This window comes from Notolepis coatsorum (genome assembly GCF_963971535.1).
Source record: "Notolepis coatsorum genome assembly, chromosome: 9".
Classification (NCBI taxonomy): Eukaryota; Metazoa; Chordata; class Actinopteri; order Aulopiformes; family Paralepididae; genus Notolepis; species Notolepis coatsorum.
In genome coordinates, this window is record NC_140173.1 from 143,434,583 (window position 1) to 143,454,095 (window position 19,513).

Consider the following 19,513-nt stretch of genomic DNA (forward strand, 5'->3'; position numbering starts at 1 on the left):
TAGTAGTACACAGACACTGGGTAGTAGGATACTATAGTATTGGACCTATATGTACCCCCGTCTTTGGCCCGGAACGTCTTTCTGGAGGGCTTGCACTAATTTATAGGCCAGAGGACAGAGGTTTATTTACAAACCGATGTACTTTCTAACAGCTATATATATAATTTATAGTATTGCTATCTGTCCATTCTCATTGTCACTTGAGTGCATAAACCGTGCCTTCATAATGGCTTAAAGAAAATAAAAATCCATCGGTTGGTTGTCATTTTATAGCGCCGTGAATATAAGGTTTATCGCAGTTTTCGCCTCGGTTTTTTTCTGGGGAGCTAGATAATAGGCTAAAGGCTAGTCACGTTATATCAAACGCCATTTCTGCTGTATATATACGAATGAAATAAAACAAACTGCGTAGCATCCGGACTATTACAGAGCATCTATGGATGAAATGGGGGCGGCGGGGGACGCCGATCAGTATTATTGATTAGCAATACAGTGTGTGTTCAAGTAGCCATTTTTACTGATCGATCATGTTACGTTTTAAAACAATGTCCAATCCAGCTGTAATTTGGGGGAATAGTATCCTACCGTCAGGCCATGTGATCACCGGCAGCATTTCGTCATTAGTCATCGGAATCTGGTAGATCGATATGTCCATTGGCTAATCATAAATCCCATTATTCCAGGCTGAAATATGCGTTCGGTAACGGGATCAAAGATGGAGGGTCTTCGTTTGGAACCGAGGCTCTCATATGTCTGTAGTCCCGCAACGATATGTGACTGCCGGACGGATTTCCCAGATGCACCAAGATCATCAGATCCACTTCCGGTTGTAACTCACCCGATCATCCACCAGGCGGCGGTATTGAGGCGTTGCACTGTTGTGCATGGTCCCACTGTATCACCAGAGGCTGGGTGTCGGAATTATGAATGCCATGGCGAAAAAATTTAATATGATCTCAATAACGTCGTACAGCGTGGTCTGGCAGAATTAGCATGGCCAGCAAACACGTCGTAAGCCGTTTTTGGCGGTCAATGTGTTCATGGAAAGATTAGTTTTCTGCTTAAAATTAAAGTGCAGTATTTGAAATACAATGAAAGGAATATGACTGGATTTCTTATCAAAGGGAAAAGTGTCACTGTTATTTAAAATAAATAAATAAACAAATTAGAAGGCCATCAATATAAATTGCAGCATACATCAAACTAACACACACACACACACACACACACTGTACTGTTTCAAAACAACACTGCTCTGTTCATTCTATTTTTAAAATACGTACATTATCTGTCTACATTTATTTAGACTAACATTATTTAAATATTGAGTGCAACTGTGCAACTAATTCGGTGAGTTGGAACTATCTATGAGCGGGTCCCCACGGACATTTTAGTGTCACGGACCTTCAGCTCTGGTAACGTTAGGAGGAGTTCATAACATCAACATGCAGTGGAAAAGCGGCAATAGTCCCTGTTGGAGTTAGTATGTTAGCCTTCTTGGATGTTGAATAAACGCCTATCATTGTCTTTAAACACCCCGCCTCTCAGACTCCCATTTTCTCCTCTGCTAGCTAGTAGCTACGATAACACTGCATTGACTGTATTAGCTGGCGGGCTACCATAGTTCAACATGCGTTGTGTTGTACAAACTGCTAACGCTATGGCAAGATGTGTAGGCCCAGGTATGAGGAAATTCAGGGGTGACTCCTCCTGAAATTCATATATAATACTCCAAATTGTGCAACCTTAAATAAATAACTTGTTTGGAATTTACCCTTGTGTTTGCTATTTACTTTAAATTATGTTTTTAACCTCTTAAACCCTAGCCCTATTTTCTGAAAATCCGCCTAAAAATACATAAATGGAAGATTGCTCCACTTCTACAAAGTCCATTTGCTTGTTTTTATCTAGGGATGTATCTAGGGATGAAGGCCGGGAGGATGTGACCCTCTCTGCGTGCCCTCCTGTCTCCCTGTCTCCGGCGGTCTCGTAGTGGTGACCGGAGTGCTGGACGTCCCGCGATGATGTCGGGGAGGTTGCGACCCTCTCTGCGCCGCCCCCTATCTCCCTGTCTCCGGCTGTCTCGGAGTGTTGAACGTCCCGTGATTAAGACGGGGAGGACGCGACCCTCTTTGCGCCGCCCCTGTGCCTCAAATAGATTCGCTATCAGCTCTATCTTTAATCTTTCAAAATGTTCAGTTGCTATCGCTATCAGCTCTATCTTTAATTTTTCAAAATGTTCAGTTGCTATTGCATGCACTCATCTGTGTTTCACTACACACATGAGTGCATGCTTACCAACTGTTAGTCTGCAACACTACTATCACCGACATCTAAGAAAGGAGATCCCCCCTTGAATGGCCCTTCTAAGGTTTCTCTCCTCCACACTGCCTGTGGTGCATTTTCCCCTATTGTTAGGTTTTAGTGAGTTTTTCCTTACCTTCGCGTGGGGTATGTAAATGTTGTTATTTGCATTTAATTTAAATTTGTTGGACCTTATGGTGTTCTTGTTTTGTTCTTGACTTATTGTTATGTTTCTTCTTGACTTGTTTAAAGAAGATGTGTCCGGCCCATGGGGACATTAACGTGTGTTGTCGGGCCTTACAAATACATTTGATTTGATTTGTATCTAGGGCAGTGTTTCCCCAAAAAATTTAAAATAAAATAAAATAAAAACTATTATAAAAACTGATCTGCGACCCATTTTGGGTCGCCAATTAAAATAAATAAATAAAAATGTAATAATTTCTTCTTTTTTTATATATAAAAAACCTGTAGATGTGTTGATTCAGTTTGGCACCACATACTTATGTGAATCTGGGTCTAGCATACCTGAAAAACAAATACAGAAACAGACTAAATGCTCAGCATGACCTCAGAATAGCACTTTCAAAAACCAAGCCCAGAATAGAAAACTTCAACCAGCCACATACCTCTCATTAGATTTCATTGTGCCATAGATTAAATATTATACCCCTTCTAGTATGATGTCAGGTCAGTATCATTTTTAAATAAGTCAGTACAAATGTATCAGAATGTTGCTCAATGTTGGGGTTTAAGGTTGAGGGACGGAGGGAGGGGGTAAGAAATGGAGAGTTGAAAAAGGGGTGAGAAATAGAAAGGAGAGTAGAACATGTTTGTTCATTTAAAAGTGTTACAAAATTGTATGTACATATGTTATGAGGTGGTGAGCAACTTAACATTACACTGTGATTATTGCTGTGATGTACTTTTATAATTAAATAAATACATTTCATATACATTTGAAATTCATGGTTTGTTGTGTTCTTTATCAGTAGTTTATAAATGTATGTTATGGCAATTCATGATGTATTTTTGTACGTTTGGGTCCCGGGGAAACACCAAATTTCTCTTTTGGGTCTCGAGCTGAAAAAGTTTGGGAACCCCTGATCTAGGGACATCTATGGATCTCAGGGAATGTATTCCCAGTGTCAGAAATATTGTGTCTGTTACTAAGCTTGAGTAAATTGTGATGAAACAAAGGAGAATATTTCTTTTTCTTTGCATGTTTGACGGTGAACACCATGCTTAAAATGACCAGACATGAAAAACTGCCACTGAGCTTGTTCAGCACCTTCTTGAGATCAACTATAAAAATCTATGCAAATGACTAAAGGGAAGATGATTAACACTTTGAGCGCCAAGCCTGGTTTTCCGTTTTACCGGCTGAATGCCACCATCGGCGCCAATGTTAACGTTAATATCGCCTAATCTATGTTTTAAATTATGGCTATGTGTCTAATCTGCCCATCGCATTATCAAAGACTATTTTCCAGTCAGTGCTGTCAAGGCAGATTGTTTTTTTATCGCGTCGTTTCCGTTTCAGAGCAGTTAGAAAAGCCCCCGTTTTGATATAAAAAACAGCTCATTCTGGAGCATTCTATGAAAATCATATTTTAGTGGAATATTCCACAACGTTGATATTCGTCAGCCTTTTTATGAATCGTTTTCAAATAAACGCTAGATGATCAATATTATACGTGCACGCAAGCACATTACGGCCGCGCACGGATAATCGCTCCGTTGATTTCCTCACGGACTTTTACAGTGAAACCGAAAGAAGACATTTCACAAAACAGCTTATAACTTCATCAAACTTACTCTGATTATCCTAACACTGATAACATAGAGTCCTTACCTGACATCAGATGGTATCCAACTGGTATATTCCAATTCCTGATCACCATTCGAAAAAATCGATACGTGTATGGCAGGGGCGGAGCTAGGGGGTGGCTACTGGGACTCAAGCCCCAAATGTTTTCTGAAAAGCCCCGAATCTATTTAAATTTTTTTTTTTTTTTTTTTTTTTTACAATTCATCATTGTTACATGAAAATATGTTTGCACCAGATTTAGCAGAAGCTAATTTCCATCTGTGGTCTATCCAGCTGCTAACTGTATTTGAGTGAGTTAAGTCTTTGTGTCATGGTAGACTCAGACCTAAGCTTTAAATCACAATCAACAAGTTGACAAAAACTTAATTCTTCCACCTTAGAAACATAGCTAAAGTACGGCCATTTATAAATCAAAAGGACGCTGAAAACCAGATCCATGCCTTTATCTCAAGCCAACTCGACTACTGTAATGCACTCCTTACCGGCCTCCCGAAAAAATACGATGATAACTATTTTATTGCAATGCTATTGTTAGGTTTTAGTGAGTTTTTCCTTACCTTCGCGTGGGGTATGTAAATGTTGTTATTTGCATTTAATTTAAATTTGTTGGACCTTATGGTGTTCTTGTTTTGTTCTTGACTTATTGTTATGTTTCTTCTTGACTTGTTTAAAGAAGATGTGTCCGGCCCATGGGGACATTAACGTGTGTTGTCGGGCCTTACAAATACATTTGATTTGATTTGTATCTAGGGCAGTGTTTCCCCAAAAAATTTAAAATAAAATAAAAACTATTATAAAAACTGATCTGCGACCCATTTTGGGTCGCCAATTAAAATAAATAAATAAAAATGTAATAATTTCTTCTTTTTTTATATATAAAAAACCTGTAGATGTGTTGATTCAGTTTGGCACCACATACTTATGTGAATCTGGGTCTAGCATACCTGAAAAACAAATACAGAAACAGACTAAATGCTCAGCATGACCTCAGAATAGCACTTTCAAAAACCAAGCCCAGAATAGAAAACTTCAACCAGCCACATACCTCTCATTAGATTTCATTGTGCCATAGATTAAATATTATACCCCTTCTAGTATGATGTCAGGTCAGTATCATTTTTAAATAAGTCAGTACAAATGTATCAGAATGTTGCTCAATGTTGGGGTTTAAGGTTGAGGGACGGAGGGAGGGGGTAAGAAATGGAGAGTTGAAAAAGGGGTGAGAAATAGAAAGGAGAGTAGAACATGTTTGTTCATTTAAAAGTGTTACAAAATTGTATGTACATATGTTATGAGGTGGTGAGCAACTTAACATTACACTGTGATTATTGCTGTGATGTACTTTTATAATTAAATAAATACATTTTATATACATTTGAAATTCATGGTTTGTTGTGTTCTTTATCAGTAGTTTATAAATGTATGTTATGGCAATTCATGATGTATTTTTGTACGTTTGGGTCCCGGGGAAACACCAAATTTCTCTTTTGGGTCTCGAGCTGAAAAAGTTTGGGAACCCCTGATCTAGGGACATCTATGGATCTCAGGGAATGTATTCCCAGTGTCAGAAATATTGTGTCTGTTACTAAGCTTGAGTAAATTGTGATGAAACAAAGGAGAATATTTCTTTTTCTTTGCATGTTTGACGGTGAACACCATGCTTAAAATGACCAGACATGAAAAACTGCCACTGAGCTTGTTCAGCACCTTCTTGAGATCAACTATAAAAATCTATGCAAATGACTAAAGGGAAGATGATTAACACTTTGAGCGCCAAGCCTGGTTTTCCGTTTTACCGGCTGAATGCCACCATCGGCGCCAATGTTAACGTTAATATCGCCTAATCTATGTTTTAAATTATGGCTATGTGTCTAATCTGCCCATCGCATTATCAAAGACTATTTTCCAGTCAGTGCTGTCAAGGCAGATTGTTTTTTTATCGCGTCGTTTCCGTTTCAGAGCAGTTAGAAAAGCCCCCGTTTTGATATAAAAAACAGCTCATTCTGGAGCATTCTATGAAAATCATATTTTAGTGGAATATTCCACAACGTTGATATTCGTCAGCCTTTTTATGAATCGTTTTCAAATAAACGCTAGATGATCAATATTATACGTGCACGCAAGCACATTACGGCCGCGCACGGATAATCGCTCTGTTGATTTCCTCACGGACTTTTACAGTGAAACCGAAAGAAGACATTTCACAAAACAGCTTATAACTTCATCAAACTTACTCTGATTATCCTAACACTGATAACATAGAGTCCTTACCTGACATCAGATGGTATCCAACTGGTATATTCCAATTCCTGATCACCATTCGAAAAAATCGATACGTGTATGGCAGGGGCGGAGCTAGGGGGTGGCTACTGGGACTCAAGCCCCAAATGTTTTCTGAAAAGCCCCGAATCTATTTAAATTTTTTTTTTTTTTTTTTTTTTTACAATTCATCATTGTTACATGAAAATATGTTTGCACCAGATTTAGCAGAAGCTAATTTCCATCTGTGGTCTATCCAGCTGCTAACTGTATTTGAGTGAGTTAAGTCTTTGTGTCATGGTAGACTCAGACCTAAGCTTTAAATCACAATCAACAAGTTGACAAAAACTTAATTCTTCCACCTTAGAAACATAGCTAAAGTACGGCCATTTATAAATCAAAAGGACGCTGAAAACCAGATCCATGCCTTTATCTCAAGCCAACTCGACTACTGTAATGCACTCCTTACCGGCCTCCCGAAAAAATACGATGATAACTATTTTATTGCAATGCTATTGTTAGGTTTTAGTGAGTTTTTCCTTACCTTCGCGTGGGGTATGTAAATGTTGTTATTTGCATTTAATTTAAATTTGTTGGACCTTATGGTGTTCTTGTTTTGTTCTTGACTTATTGTTATGTTTCTTCTTGACTTGTTTAAAGAAGATGTGTCCGGCCCATGGGGACATTAACGTGTGTTGTCGGGCCTTACAAATACATTTGATTTGATTTGTATCTAGGGCAGTGTTTCCCCAAAAAATTTAAAATAAAATAAAAACTATTATAAAAACTGATCTGCGACCCATTTTGGGTCGCCAATTAAAATAAATAAATAAAAATGTAATAATTTCTTCTTTTTTTATATATAAAAAACCTGTAGATGTGTTGATTCAGTTTGGCACCACATACTTATGTGAATCTGGGTCTAGCATACCTGAAAAACAAATACAGAAACAGACTAAATGCTCAGCATGACCTCAGAATAGCACTTTCAAAAACCAAGCCCAGAATAGAAAACTTCAACCAGCCACATACCTCTCATTAGATTTCATTGTGCCATAGATTAAATATTATACCCCTTCTAGTATGATGTCAGGTCAGTATCATTTTTAAATAAGTCAGTACAAATGTATCAGAATGTTGCTCAATGTTGGGGTTTAAGGTTGAGGGACGGAGGGAGGGGGTAAGAAATGGAGAGTTGAAAAAGGGGTGAGAAATAGAAAGGAGAGTAGAACATGTTTGTTCATTTAAAGTGTTACAAAATTGTATGTACATATGTTATGAGGTGGTGAGCAACTTAACATTACACTGTGATTATTGCTGTGATGTACTTTTATAATTAAATAAATACATTTTATATACATTTGAAATTCATGGTTTGTTGTGTTCTTTATCAGTAGTTTATAAATGTATGTTATGGCAATTCATGATGTATTTTTGTACGTTTGGGTCCCGGGGAAACACCAAATTTCTCTTTTGGGTCTCGAGCTGAAAAAGTTTGGGAACCCCTGATCTAGGGACATCTATGGATCTCAGGGAATGTATTCCCAGTGTCAGAAATATTGTGTCTGTTACTAAGCTTGAGTAAATTGTGATGAAACAAAGGAGAATATTTCTTTTTCTTTGCATGTTTGACGGTGAACACCATGCTTAAAATGACCAGACATGAAAAACTGCCACTGAGCTTGTTCAGCACCTTCTTGAGATCAACTATAAAAATCTATGCAAATGACTAAAGGGAAGATGATTAACACTTTGAGCGCCAAGCCTGGTTTTCCGTTTTACCGGCTGAATGCCACCATCGGCGCCAATGTTAACGTTAATATCGCCTAATCTATGTTTTAAATTATGGCTATGTGTCTAATCTGCCCATCGCATTATCAAAGACTATTTTCCAGTCAGTGCTGTCAAGGCAGATTGTTTTTTTATCGCGTCGTTTCCGTTTCAGAGCAGTTAGAAAAGCCCCCGTTTTGATATAAAAAACAGCTCATTCTGGAGCATTCTATGAAAATCATATTTTAGTGGAATATTCCACAACGTTGATATTCGTCAGCCTTTTTATGAATCGTTTTCAAATAAACGCTAGATGATCAATATTATACGTGCACGCAAGCACATTACGGCCGCGCACGGATAATCGCTCCGTTGATTTCCTCACGGACTTTTACAGTGAAACCGAAAGAAGACATTTCACAAAACAGCTTATAACTTCATCAAACTTACTCTGATTATCCTAACACTGATAACATAGAGTCCTTACCTGACATCAGATGGTATCCAACTGGTATATTCCAATTCCTGATCACCATTCGAAAAAATCGATACGTGTATGGCAGGGGCGGAGCTAGGGGGTGGCTACTGGGACTCAAGCCCCAAATGTTTTCTGAAAAGCCCCGAATCTATTTAAATTTTTTTTTTTTTTTTTTTTTTACAATTCATCATTGTTACATGAAAATATGTTTGCACCAGATTTAGCAGAAGCTAATTTCCATCTGTGGTCTATCCAGCTGCTAACTGTATTTGAGTGAGTTAAGTCTTTGTGTCATGGTAGACTCAGACCTAAGCTTTAAATCACAATCAACAAGTTGACAAAAACTTAATTCTTCCACCTTAGAAACATAGCTAAAGTACGGCCATTTATAAATCAAAAGGACGCTGAAAACCAGATCCATGCCTTTATCTCAAGCCAACTCGACTACTGTAATGCACTCCTTACCGGCCTCCCGAAAAAATACGATGATAACTATTTTATTGCAATGCACTATTGCATTATTTTATTCTATTTTACTAACTATTTTATTGCACTGCACTATTTTACTTTGTATCAGTGAATCATAGACGCCTGGCCATAAGAGCATTCGGAGCATCTCTGCTCTCCCACTATTGAACTTGGGGGAGCAAAGGTATGCTCTTGCTCCACCACTTTTTGATCATATGAAAAATATGATATATCCCCCCCCAATATATAACTGAGTTTTATAGTGAAAAGAGCAGCTTTATTGGTCAAGATTGAAGGCTCTATATTGCAGGAAATTGCACGTACAGGTTAATTAAATTAAAAAAAAATCTGCCGTGGAGGGGGTCGTGCCCCACCCCTTGCCTGCAAAAAAAAATATTATAAAAAAAAAAAAAAAAAAAAAAAAAAAAATGGAGGGCACCTATCTGGGCTAAGCCCCGGATCTCCTATAATCCTAAATCCGCCCCTGGTGTATGGATCCAACGCGATACTGTAGATCTCCATGATCAGCGGGGATCTGAGGTTCCAGAATGAACTGTGGTAACCCCGGCTGGATCAGTGAACTGGAAAATGTGGAGTACCGGATTTTTCCCCCATTCATTTTCATTGAGTCCATTCCAAAATCACTTATGTCATCTGGGAGACGACAGGGGGCGCTTTTTTCCACAGTGATCGCCGGCGCCGCTCGGCTATACTCGGGTAGGCTCGGGTGATGCAATAATTTTTCAGATCGCAAAAAAAAAATCAGAGAAATCTCATGAGTGGCACTCAAAGTGTTAAACAGAAGGTTTTGTAGATACAGTACTGAATTCTGCCATCAGGACACATGCAATTTGAAATATGATTATAGAGTATAGAATATCAGGCCTATAAATTATATTATTATAGCCAAGTTGCACATCTATGGACCGGGCCAAATCTACTCTTTCCAATGGCAGAGTTCAATTTGGATTCAGTATCACCAGGCGTGCAGCAAGAACAGTGAATGAAATCTACTGTAAGTACAGTTATTTCTTTATAATGGAAACTGCCTTTGAATCGGTTGGATTTTTGCTAAACGTTCACAGAAAGGTAGAAAAACGAACTGCGTTCTAATTTATGCCAGTTTTGTGGTAGATAATCCCGAAAAATAAGAAATAATAATTCATCCACAAGTCATTTGCTTGACAGAAGCTGGCATGAGGTGGGTTACGTGGGTAATGTCATTTTTAGAAATTTCAAAGCTCAAGGTCTCGTCTCCTCATATGACTACAAACAGAATTGCGGCGCGGATTCAAAATGGCGGATAATCGCTTGTAAATGAATGCATTTCAAAAACGAACAGTTCACTAATAACACTTTAACCTACTGGTATAACAAAAATAAGTTTTATTTGATTTGGTAAAAAAACGTATTGCTTAAAATATACACTATGACTGCTGTTGTGACATGGTTAGGGTCTTTACTCATGGCTAGATTTGAGGGGGGAAAAAATAAACTTTTATTCATACAGTCTGTAGAGATGGATTTATGGCTTGGGTCCGGTACCGGACCCGTCAGGCTTAAGAGGTTAAGTTGCAGGAAATTACAACAAATGGCTTTCTTTGGCAATGGCAATTTTTTGGCTTCCTGGACGGGGGCCACAGCCTCCCTCCAGACCATTGCCCCCCTCTGGACCACCCCGGTTTTTGAAGATCGTGGGGAAAGCCCTGTGACGCAATCCAGGAAAGGAAAGTGAGTCGAATTGTCTTGAGGTCTCTAGGTCTCTCATTCCATTGTCACCAGCCTACAGGGCAGCTTACAATGTGCAACAATTCCTGTTAAAGGCCATATCTGTACGTTATCTTACCATATAAGTTTCTGCTGCACACACGTAGATTCTCCAAGTGAGTAAAATCTTTTACTTTCACTTTCACTCATTCTAACTCAAAGTATGGATACATTAAAAAAAAAAAAAAAAAAAATGTATGTATGTCATTTTCACTGACATTACAATAGTGAAATTAAACCAAAAAAAGAAAACATTTACAATATCAAAATGCATAAAAACCTCAGGTTTTATTTGGCACATACAATTTATCCTTGTATCAAGAACCATCTCTCTAATCCCAGCGTTAATTTAGATTAGGTTGTTCCTTTTAGTTGTGTTGGGCGTGTGTTCTTCAATCTCACGCTTGGATGACCCACGCATTATGATCAGCGTCATACAAAGATAGGGTGACCAAACGTCCTCTTTGGCCTTTCCGGGGTGTCCGGTGGGGTTTTCATGAAAATTTCCGGTTTTCATTGTTTTTCACAGGACCATTAAGCGTGTACTTAAATTGACTGCCGCGTTGCACAGAATACTATAGTCTATAATACTATAGACGTAATCCCAGAGAAGACAGCTTTGTGGGCGGCGCTACTATGTCACACGCAAAGAGAGGAGGCGGACAGATTTGATTCTACTCAAACGGAGCAGCATTGATTTTGCAAAGCGCAAGTGTACATTTACAGATGAACTGCAGAGAGAATTCCCAATTTACCTTCGCGGTCGGCCTGAATTCTTTCCCCAATACATTTCCAGTTCCGCGTTCGCCTTCTGCGCTCTGATTGGCCACTGACGTTTCTGGTCATGTGACCGTTTTGACGGTTAAGCTTAGGCACTCTTTCGAAGTTGGTTAAGGTTAGAGTTTGTCTTAGGCAATAGAACACCAGCCCTGATTCCAAACTCTAACCTTAACCAACTTCGAAAGAGTCGCCTAAGCTTAACCAGTGATAAACTAGGCGTTAGGTAGTTTGCAGGCTGTTAGACCCGGAAATGGGCAAAGACACAGCTCGTCACGCGATTGGGCGCACATGTCACATGACCAGAAACGTCAGTGGCCAATCAGATCGCACCAGAAACGTCCGTGGCCAATCAGATCGCTGAACGCGCACGCCGAACTGGAAATGTATTGGGGAAAGAATAGACGCTCCCGGTCGGGACAAATGGGAGGCGGAGTGCAACGCGTGCAATGCTTGACTATTATGTTTCGGTGTCTAATAAAGGTGCTGGAGATCTCAAAGTTCACATGGACACAAAAAAGAAGAAAAAAAAGCTGTGCAAGGCAAAGTTGACCGAATTGATTGAAGTATGCAACTATGCAGAGAGAGAAAGAAAATAATTGAAAACTAATATGTTTTCTTAATAACTGAATAAGCAAACTGTCTGAAAGGTTGCTGTTTAACTGGGGTAGTTTACAAGGACAGGGCCTAGAATTCTGTTTACAAACATTCAAAGTAAGCTTATATTTGGTTCATGATGTCTAAAAATAATTTTGGTTTGATTTATGATGACATGCTTAGGATACAATCATGATGCTTAACTCATTCAGCGCCAGGGATTAGCCTGGTCCCGTTCTAGCTATGCCACGCTTTAAAGATAGGAGTGTGTCACCTTGTTTGTAGAGCTATATCTATATTCTATATTATAGATATGGAGATAATACTATAGTCATTTGACAGTGACTTTCTTCTGTCGAACATGCAAAAAAGAGATAATTTTTTCATGCATACGTTTGCGCGTTATCCCGTGGTGAATATAAGTATAGTTTAGGAGTGATCCAGAATAATTCCTGATAAGCGTTGGCATTTCTTGCCTGGACACGCTACTATTTCCAAATCAAATGTATATAATGTTTCATCCTGAATGCATGAAAGGGGGGGGGGGAGGTCGTTTTTTTATGCTTTGATGGCCAGTAACGGCATTCGTGTTGAACACTACAGACGCTGATCAGCTGGATGGATATGAAAACATTGTTGGATCAAGCTGAAATTGATGTCAGATAGTCCTTACCTTTGGTCGGGGGTATTCCAAAAAGAATATTCCAATTGTCTGATCGTGATTTCCAATATTGGTGTCCATCTGGTCCCGGACATAATTTGGCACAATTTATGGATTGAGTGTGCCAGATGCGTTTCGAAGTGGTCGTATGAAGCAATTTACTCGGCTCCGACTAAATTTAGCGCCCGGAGGGATTTAAACGTAACACACGGTCTGGAACAGGGTTTACTGCACTCTCGATACTGCCACCTAGCCGGAGCTGGCCGGTACTGCACCCTCGGGGTCCCAGTATGCCTTTTAACGGCAACATACAGGTCTGTAACATTGAATAGAATATTAAAATCCGGAAAAAAGAAAAACTGACCAAATAACGAGTTTACTCGTTGTTGGCGCTCAACCGCTGGCGGCTGGCTAAAATACAATAATTCTAAGGATTACGTGTGTAATCAATTTGTTTTGTATACTAATTGCAAGTTATGCAAATGTAACAAATCCGAAACTGCATAGTGCACTTTTAAATTAGTATCTTTGTGAGGTCACTGTTTTGTTATTTACATTATTACATTGAAAAGATACAAATATATATTTTTTAAAGCTGGATTTTCTAATACAGAAGAGGTATTGTTTAGAACATTATTTCAGATTTTTTTGGTTATTTATTTTATCGAGTAAGACTTGAAAAGAGCTATTATTTTGTTACAGGTGGATTTTTAAGTTATTTTCGTACCATTGAGAGATTACTTTAGGCATAATGTTGAGTAACTTGAGAGATATAACTTTGTTATATTAAATAATATAAATAATCATTTTCTATCTAGGAGGCATACTTTAAATATATTAAAATGATAAGGAAACTTTGCCTAAACTTCGAGTGTCATTTAAGTACCTTGAGGCTGGGGGCAGGAGTGTCCTCTGTTTTGGAAATCTCAATATGGTCACCCTATACAAAGATGAATAATGATCTGTCATTATTGTGAATCTCACATTTATATTAATAACCCCTCTGGCTTGCAAGTAAATTAAAAGATTATGGTGAGATTTGACCTGAGAAACAGCATTTTCTTTTCACTGTGTGAAGCTGCAGCAGCTATGTAGCTTGCTAGCAGGTCTATTTGTTTTGCTTAGCATGTGGCTACTGTACACTTTATTGCACCTCCTCCTAGCTACAGTAGAGCACACTTTGAATATGTAAAGAGGAACTCTGACCGTCAGTTCATGAACTCGCACTGATTGAGACCAACGGGTGGGTTGTATCGAAAACTATTACCGTTAAAACTGGAGGCTGCCAACTACATGCACATAGTCAATTTGGTAAACAGTTGCTAATGATTATTACTTTTCAAGTTTTCAGATGTCAAATAGATATTTCTGTTACACTAATAACCGGTGTGTTATTCTTTGTGTTTGATGCCAAAAGATAACTAGAAGTGCTCTGTGAAAGTGACGGAGAATATGTTGTTCTAGTCAATTTGGAATCAGTACCTACACATGTATACAAGACTGCATAATATACAGATTCAATATATTTCCTTTTCAATATCCTTATACCCAGTTGAACATTGTTAAAACATCATAATCCCCAGATTAAGATGTTAGGTAACAGAACAGAGATTACAGACATTTCCTTAGGTAAACACACAAATATTCTTAACACTGTAAGAAATAATGAACTTTACAAATACAAAAAAAGCTAAACCAATCAAATGTGCAATTCATACATAATATATTTACCCTGTATATATATATATACACATATTTTGTTTCTGGGCTGATTCTCTCTTTTTTTTTAAGTGTTTGTGTCAAACATGATGTGTCAAAAACACTACTTGTTTTTGTGTATGAAATTTCCCACTCTCTGTATGAATCTCCCCAGTTTATTGTCAGGGCTACCAATGCTCCCTCGACTGAGATGCTCGCTCTTAGGCACGAGTAGGTTCTTGGTTTTCTCCTGAGATGGTACGCTAGCAGAGCCTGTGGCAGAACACGATGAGTGCTTCTCCAAGCTGCAGAAAGGCTCAAATCTGCTGTACAGGCGACTGTCGCCTTCTCCGTCCTTACGCCAGTTTCCCGCCACAAGACTCGACATCTCGTTCCTGTCGCCTCGGGAGTGTTGCTGTCGCGTCCCCCGTGGTGCGGCCACGGCAGGGGGGTTTTGGTGGAGCTCCTCTGTGCTGAATCGGGGGGCTGATGGTTTTCCAACAGCCACCACCGGGGGGTTCCTCTGCTGCACCGATGGAATCCTGACAGAGTTGCTTGTGCCCCCGGCTACAGATTTCCGCTCCTCGTCCTCGGCCCGAATGGTGTCCGTGCTGCCATCCAATTTTTGACTCTGAGCGGAGGCCTCTTTTTTCTCCGGTATGTTGAGTAAGGATCTGATTTTCCTAGAGCTTTTCTTGAGGTAACATGGAGCACAGTCACCAATGGAGTTTCCCGACTCCTTGCTGTTCGTGTCGAGGGCCGCAGCGGACACGGTCCTTGAGGGTGGCTCCTGCCAACTGGGCACGGGGGGGCTTTTTGCTTCCTTAGTCGCATAGACATCGTAATGAGACACAGATCTCTGATCTTCACTGATATTCGACCCATATACTCCGTTCTGCACGTTGAACCCCCCCGACTGTCTCCGCACAAAAGCTCCCCTGTACATGGGATTCGAGGGTTCGCAATCATCCCTATAATCAGACCTTGGGTCTGCCACGCTATGCCTTTTGTTCCAGTTGTCTATGTCGTTGGGTTTCACAAACGGTCCCCCTTTGGCCCTGCTCAGACTGGCGTAGACAGAGTTGTGGCCATTTCTTCCTGAAACATAGCCGGCTGTATTATTCCTCTGGTCATCCAGAATTTGCAGACTTCGCCTCTTCAACAGGATTTCCTCATTCCTTGCTCTGTTTTCTACCGCAGCCGCCGTGGGATTCCACTGCGTCGACGGGTAATGCGTTGTAGCGTTCGGCACCACGGCATTCGGATCCACCTGACCGGGGGTGGAGTTGTTAACGCCGCTGTTGGTCTCCTGTTGTTCCGGAATGGTGGACTGGAAAACAAAAGAAGCCCTCATCCTGGCTTGCATGTAGTAGTTAGCTTTGTTGTCCGGCGTTTCATACTGGTCTAGGTAGTCGCGCGAGTCTCCAACCGGCGCTTCGGCATTGTTGAGGTAAGACTCTATCCTCCAAGTGCGCAAGAAGGCCTTGGATGTGTTCTCTAGCGTCGGCGTGTTCTGCTGCATGGCGAGGATCGGCTTGTCGTAGCGCGTGTTACGACCTCGGTACGTTTGTGGCACTTGGAGGTAGTTGTCTACGACTAGGCCGGGGTACTTATTTCTTCCATTGGAAAATGCCGCATCTCCCCCCGAGACGTTCCAGTTGCTCGCCCTGTACCTCGTGTTCTGCGGAGCGTACGCGGCTTCTTGTCTCTCCCCGGCGTAGCTGTGCCTTTTCAGGAAATGCGCGGCCTCCGGAGGCTGGTATTGAGGCATCCGATTGGGAGCTCCCATCCCGTAGTCGGCAGGGGGCACGTTACGAATCGGCTCCTCTTCGTAAAGCATCTCCTTGACGTCTCTCACACTCATTTGCCTCTCGCAGGTCTTCCGATACACTGCGTCGAGGGTATGCCTCAGCTGGTCCTTTCTCTCGAAACTATGGCCCGATTGAGGGACGTATTTTGGGACGACGGTGACGGGTCTTCCGTTCATCTTGTTGTCTTGTAACACGCCCTCCGGGGGGGACAGCACGATCGGCACGGTGGAGCGGGCGTAGAGCGTTCGGAACTCCTCGTCGTAGGACTGCACCAGATGACCGGTGATGACCTGCACCATGCTGAGGTTGATCTTCTCATACGACCACATGAAGCTGGGTAGGAAACATGTAAACACAGAGGATTGGTCAATTCAACATGAGGAGGAAGGCACAAGTACAACCTTTTTCCCTCCTCCAACTGATTTTAGTGGACACTTTACAGCATGTCTGACTCTCACCTAACCTACGGACTACAACGTATAAAGTATGACGTATATCATGCATAAGGGTACCTTATTTATACTGCACCTGTGTATACTGTATACTTTACTTACTCATAATATATATTCAGATTATAAGTGTTATTGACTATATTTATTGTAACGTATAAGATAACTGATATTTACATTTACATTTAGTCATTTAGCTGATGCTTTTATCCAAAAAGTTCTGTATGACAAGTCATCAGGAAGGGCACAACTGTATCAGCTGAGTAACAATGTTCATCAAAGTGTTGCGTGCTACATTGTAGGTTAGTTTATTAGGACAAGTGCATGACAGTAAGGTTAGTTAGGGTTAGATTTTTTTAAATATATATATATATATAGATATATAAAATAAACTTCATTCATATTCATATTACAGACCCTCATCTGCACCTTTGATTACACTGTTTACTTGTCCATATTCTTATATTCAGAGTTAATTATATTGTTTACACTGCTTATTTTTACTTTTGATACTGTACTATAATTGTATTGCCTATATTTATGTATTCTACTATTACCCTGCCCATACCTGTACCCCCCCCCCCCCCCATGCTGCTATGCTGCCTGAATTTCCCCAAAGGGATCAATAAAGGAATATCTTATCTTATTCATCATCTTCTAGTTCAAATGTATTGTCATATGTTTAAAAAAAGAAAAGGGGAAAGTAGTTTGCAAATATTCACGTCAAAATCCCTCTAATGACTAAGAACAAGGATGATATAATCAACAACAACAATGACAACAACAACAATAGCAGCAGCTGTACTTCTTGTTATCTTCTGTACCTTTTTCAAGAGATTTTTGCACACAATATAATAAAAATTCCATTGGCGTTTTGGATGCATCTGGGGGCATTTTTGCCCAGTTAATTTCCGTCCCTGTTCGTATTGATACACTTTGTGATGGCTACAATGAAGTTGTTCTCAACGTGGGTTCTGAGGAATTTCCCATGGGAAATTGAGGGGGTTCTAGGTTTGCACCCAATCAACCACCATCACCCACCACCCAATCCCGCATCACCACACCCTGTTAAAACATGGCTGCTCAGATAATTCATTCCTCTCTCTCTCTCTCTGGCATGAGGCTAGGCCTGTAGATATCTTGTTACCTTGACTGTTGGTAAAAATGGCATTTGTTTATTGGCCTTTGTATTTGTGAAACTGCCTTTGTATAAGTGCCTTGTGCTCAGTTCATTGAGCAATTGTTTGTACCACCGTGTGTGGCCATAGATATATATTGTTTTGTTATACGTGTAGTAGGCAGTAGTTTGCGGTCCTGCCATATATATATATATGTTTACCTGTCCTGTATGTGTCTCTAATGTGTGTTATTTTCTCCTTTTCAGGAAACACTGATGGGGTGAGCTGCCATTTCCTTTGGATATTGTTTTCTCCTGTTTTTGTTAGGTAAGGGTAGTTTAGGTAATGTCATTTAGTTTACAATAGATTAGGTTGGTTTATTTGGAGAATAGTGGTGTTTTTTTGTTGTTTTGGCCTTGGCTCACCCTTGAGTTACCTGTGCTTCCTTTGGTTTATGTCAATAAATATCATTGTGTTTACAAACCTGGTCTGTCATTTCCATCAACCAACGTTTATGTTACAGCCCTTTGCCCTTAGACCTCAGGGGTTGTAACATAAACGTTGGAATGAGGTTGTTTCTATTTATATTCCACGAGAGAATGTATAAAAAGAATATATAAGAATGACTATTCTGATTCAATATTGCACTCTCTCCTCTGTTATCTCCCCACATATACCCAGTTATGGAATTTGGGGGCGAACTTACGCATAACAACATCATATGAAATGGGGGCATGTAAGCTGTTACATAGCTTATACATTTGAGGGCTCTTGACATGGAAAACGTTTGAGAACCACTTGGCTGGATCCTTCCTGTGTAGGTTTAACACTGTAGTGAGGTTTGTACTGTAAAATATCTTTAAAGTAGGGATGCTCGATATTGGCTTTTTTACCGATATCGATATTCCGATATTGTCCAACTCTTAATTTCCGATACCGATATCAACCGATATCAACCGATACCGATATATGCAGGGTTTCCCACCCCAAAAAACGGAATAATTTCAGGTAACTAATAATTTCACTGGATATATATATAACAAATATTGTTATTGTTTTTTTCTTTTTTTAAACCGATACCGATATTTTCCGATATCACATTTTACTGCCGATATCGGCCGATAATATCGGTCGGCCGATAATATCGGACATCCCTACTTTAAAGGTCTAATAAACGTCTGAAAACAATTTGTAAGGATTTCTGTTTTGATTGTATTTAGATCGGTGATAGATCCCATCAACCAAAATCTATATATTTTTCTATACACAATTGCCTTGTGGATATTGTTGAAGTGCCACAGACAACGAGTGCAGGAAGAAACATAATTCTCAGTTTGTGCCTCAGGAGGACACACTCTTGGGTACAGAACAGTCTCTTGGGTACAGAACTGTCTCTTGGGTACTGAACAGTCTCTTGGGTACTGAACAGTCTCTTGGGTACTGAACTGTCTCTTGGGTACAGAACTGTCTCTTGGGTACTGAACTGTCTCTTGGGTACTGAACTGTCTCTTGGGTACAGAACAGT

At 40.0% G+C, this 19,513-nt stretch overlaps 1 protein-coding gene across 1 annotated transcript in view; it reads right to left on the reverse strand.

Annotated features, from left to right (window-relative positions):
• Positions 1–11,168: 11,168 nt before the first annotated feature.
• fam83b (family with sequence similarity 83 member B) overlaps positions 11,169–19,513 on the reverse strand; it is a 47,885-nt gene continuing 39,540 nt past the window's right edge. The window contains exon 5 of the mRNA XM_084321369.1: positions 11,169–16,754. Coding sequence (XP_084177495.1) covers positions 14,735–16,754 — 2,020 coding nt within the window. The 3' untranslated portion in view covers positions 11,169–14,734. The remainder of the gene's footprint in view (positions 16,755–19,513) is intronic.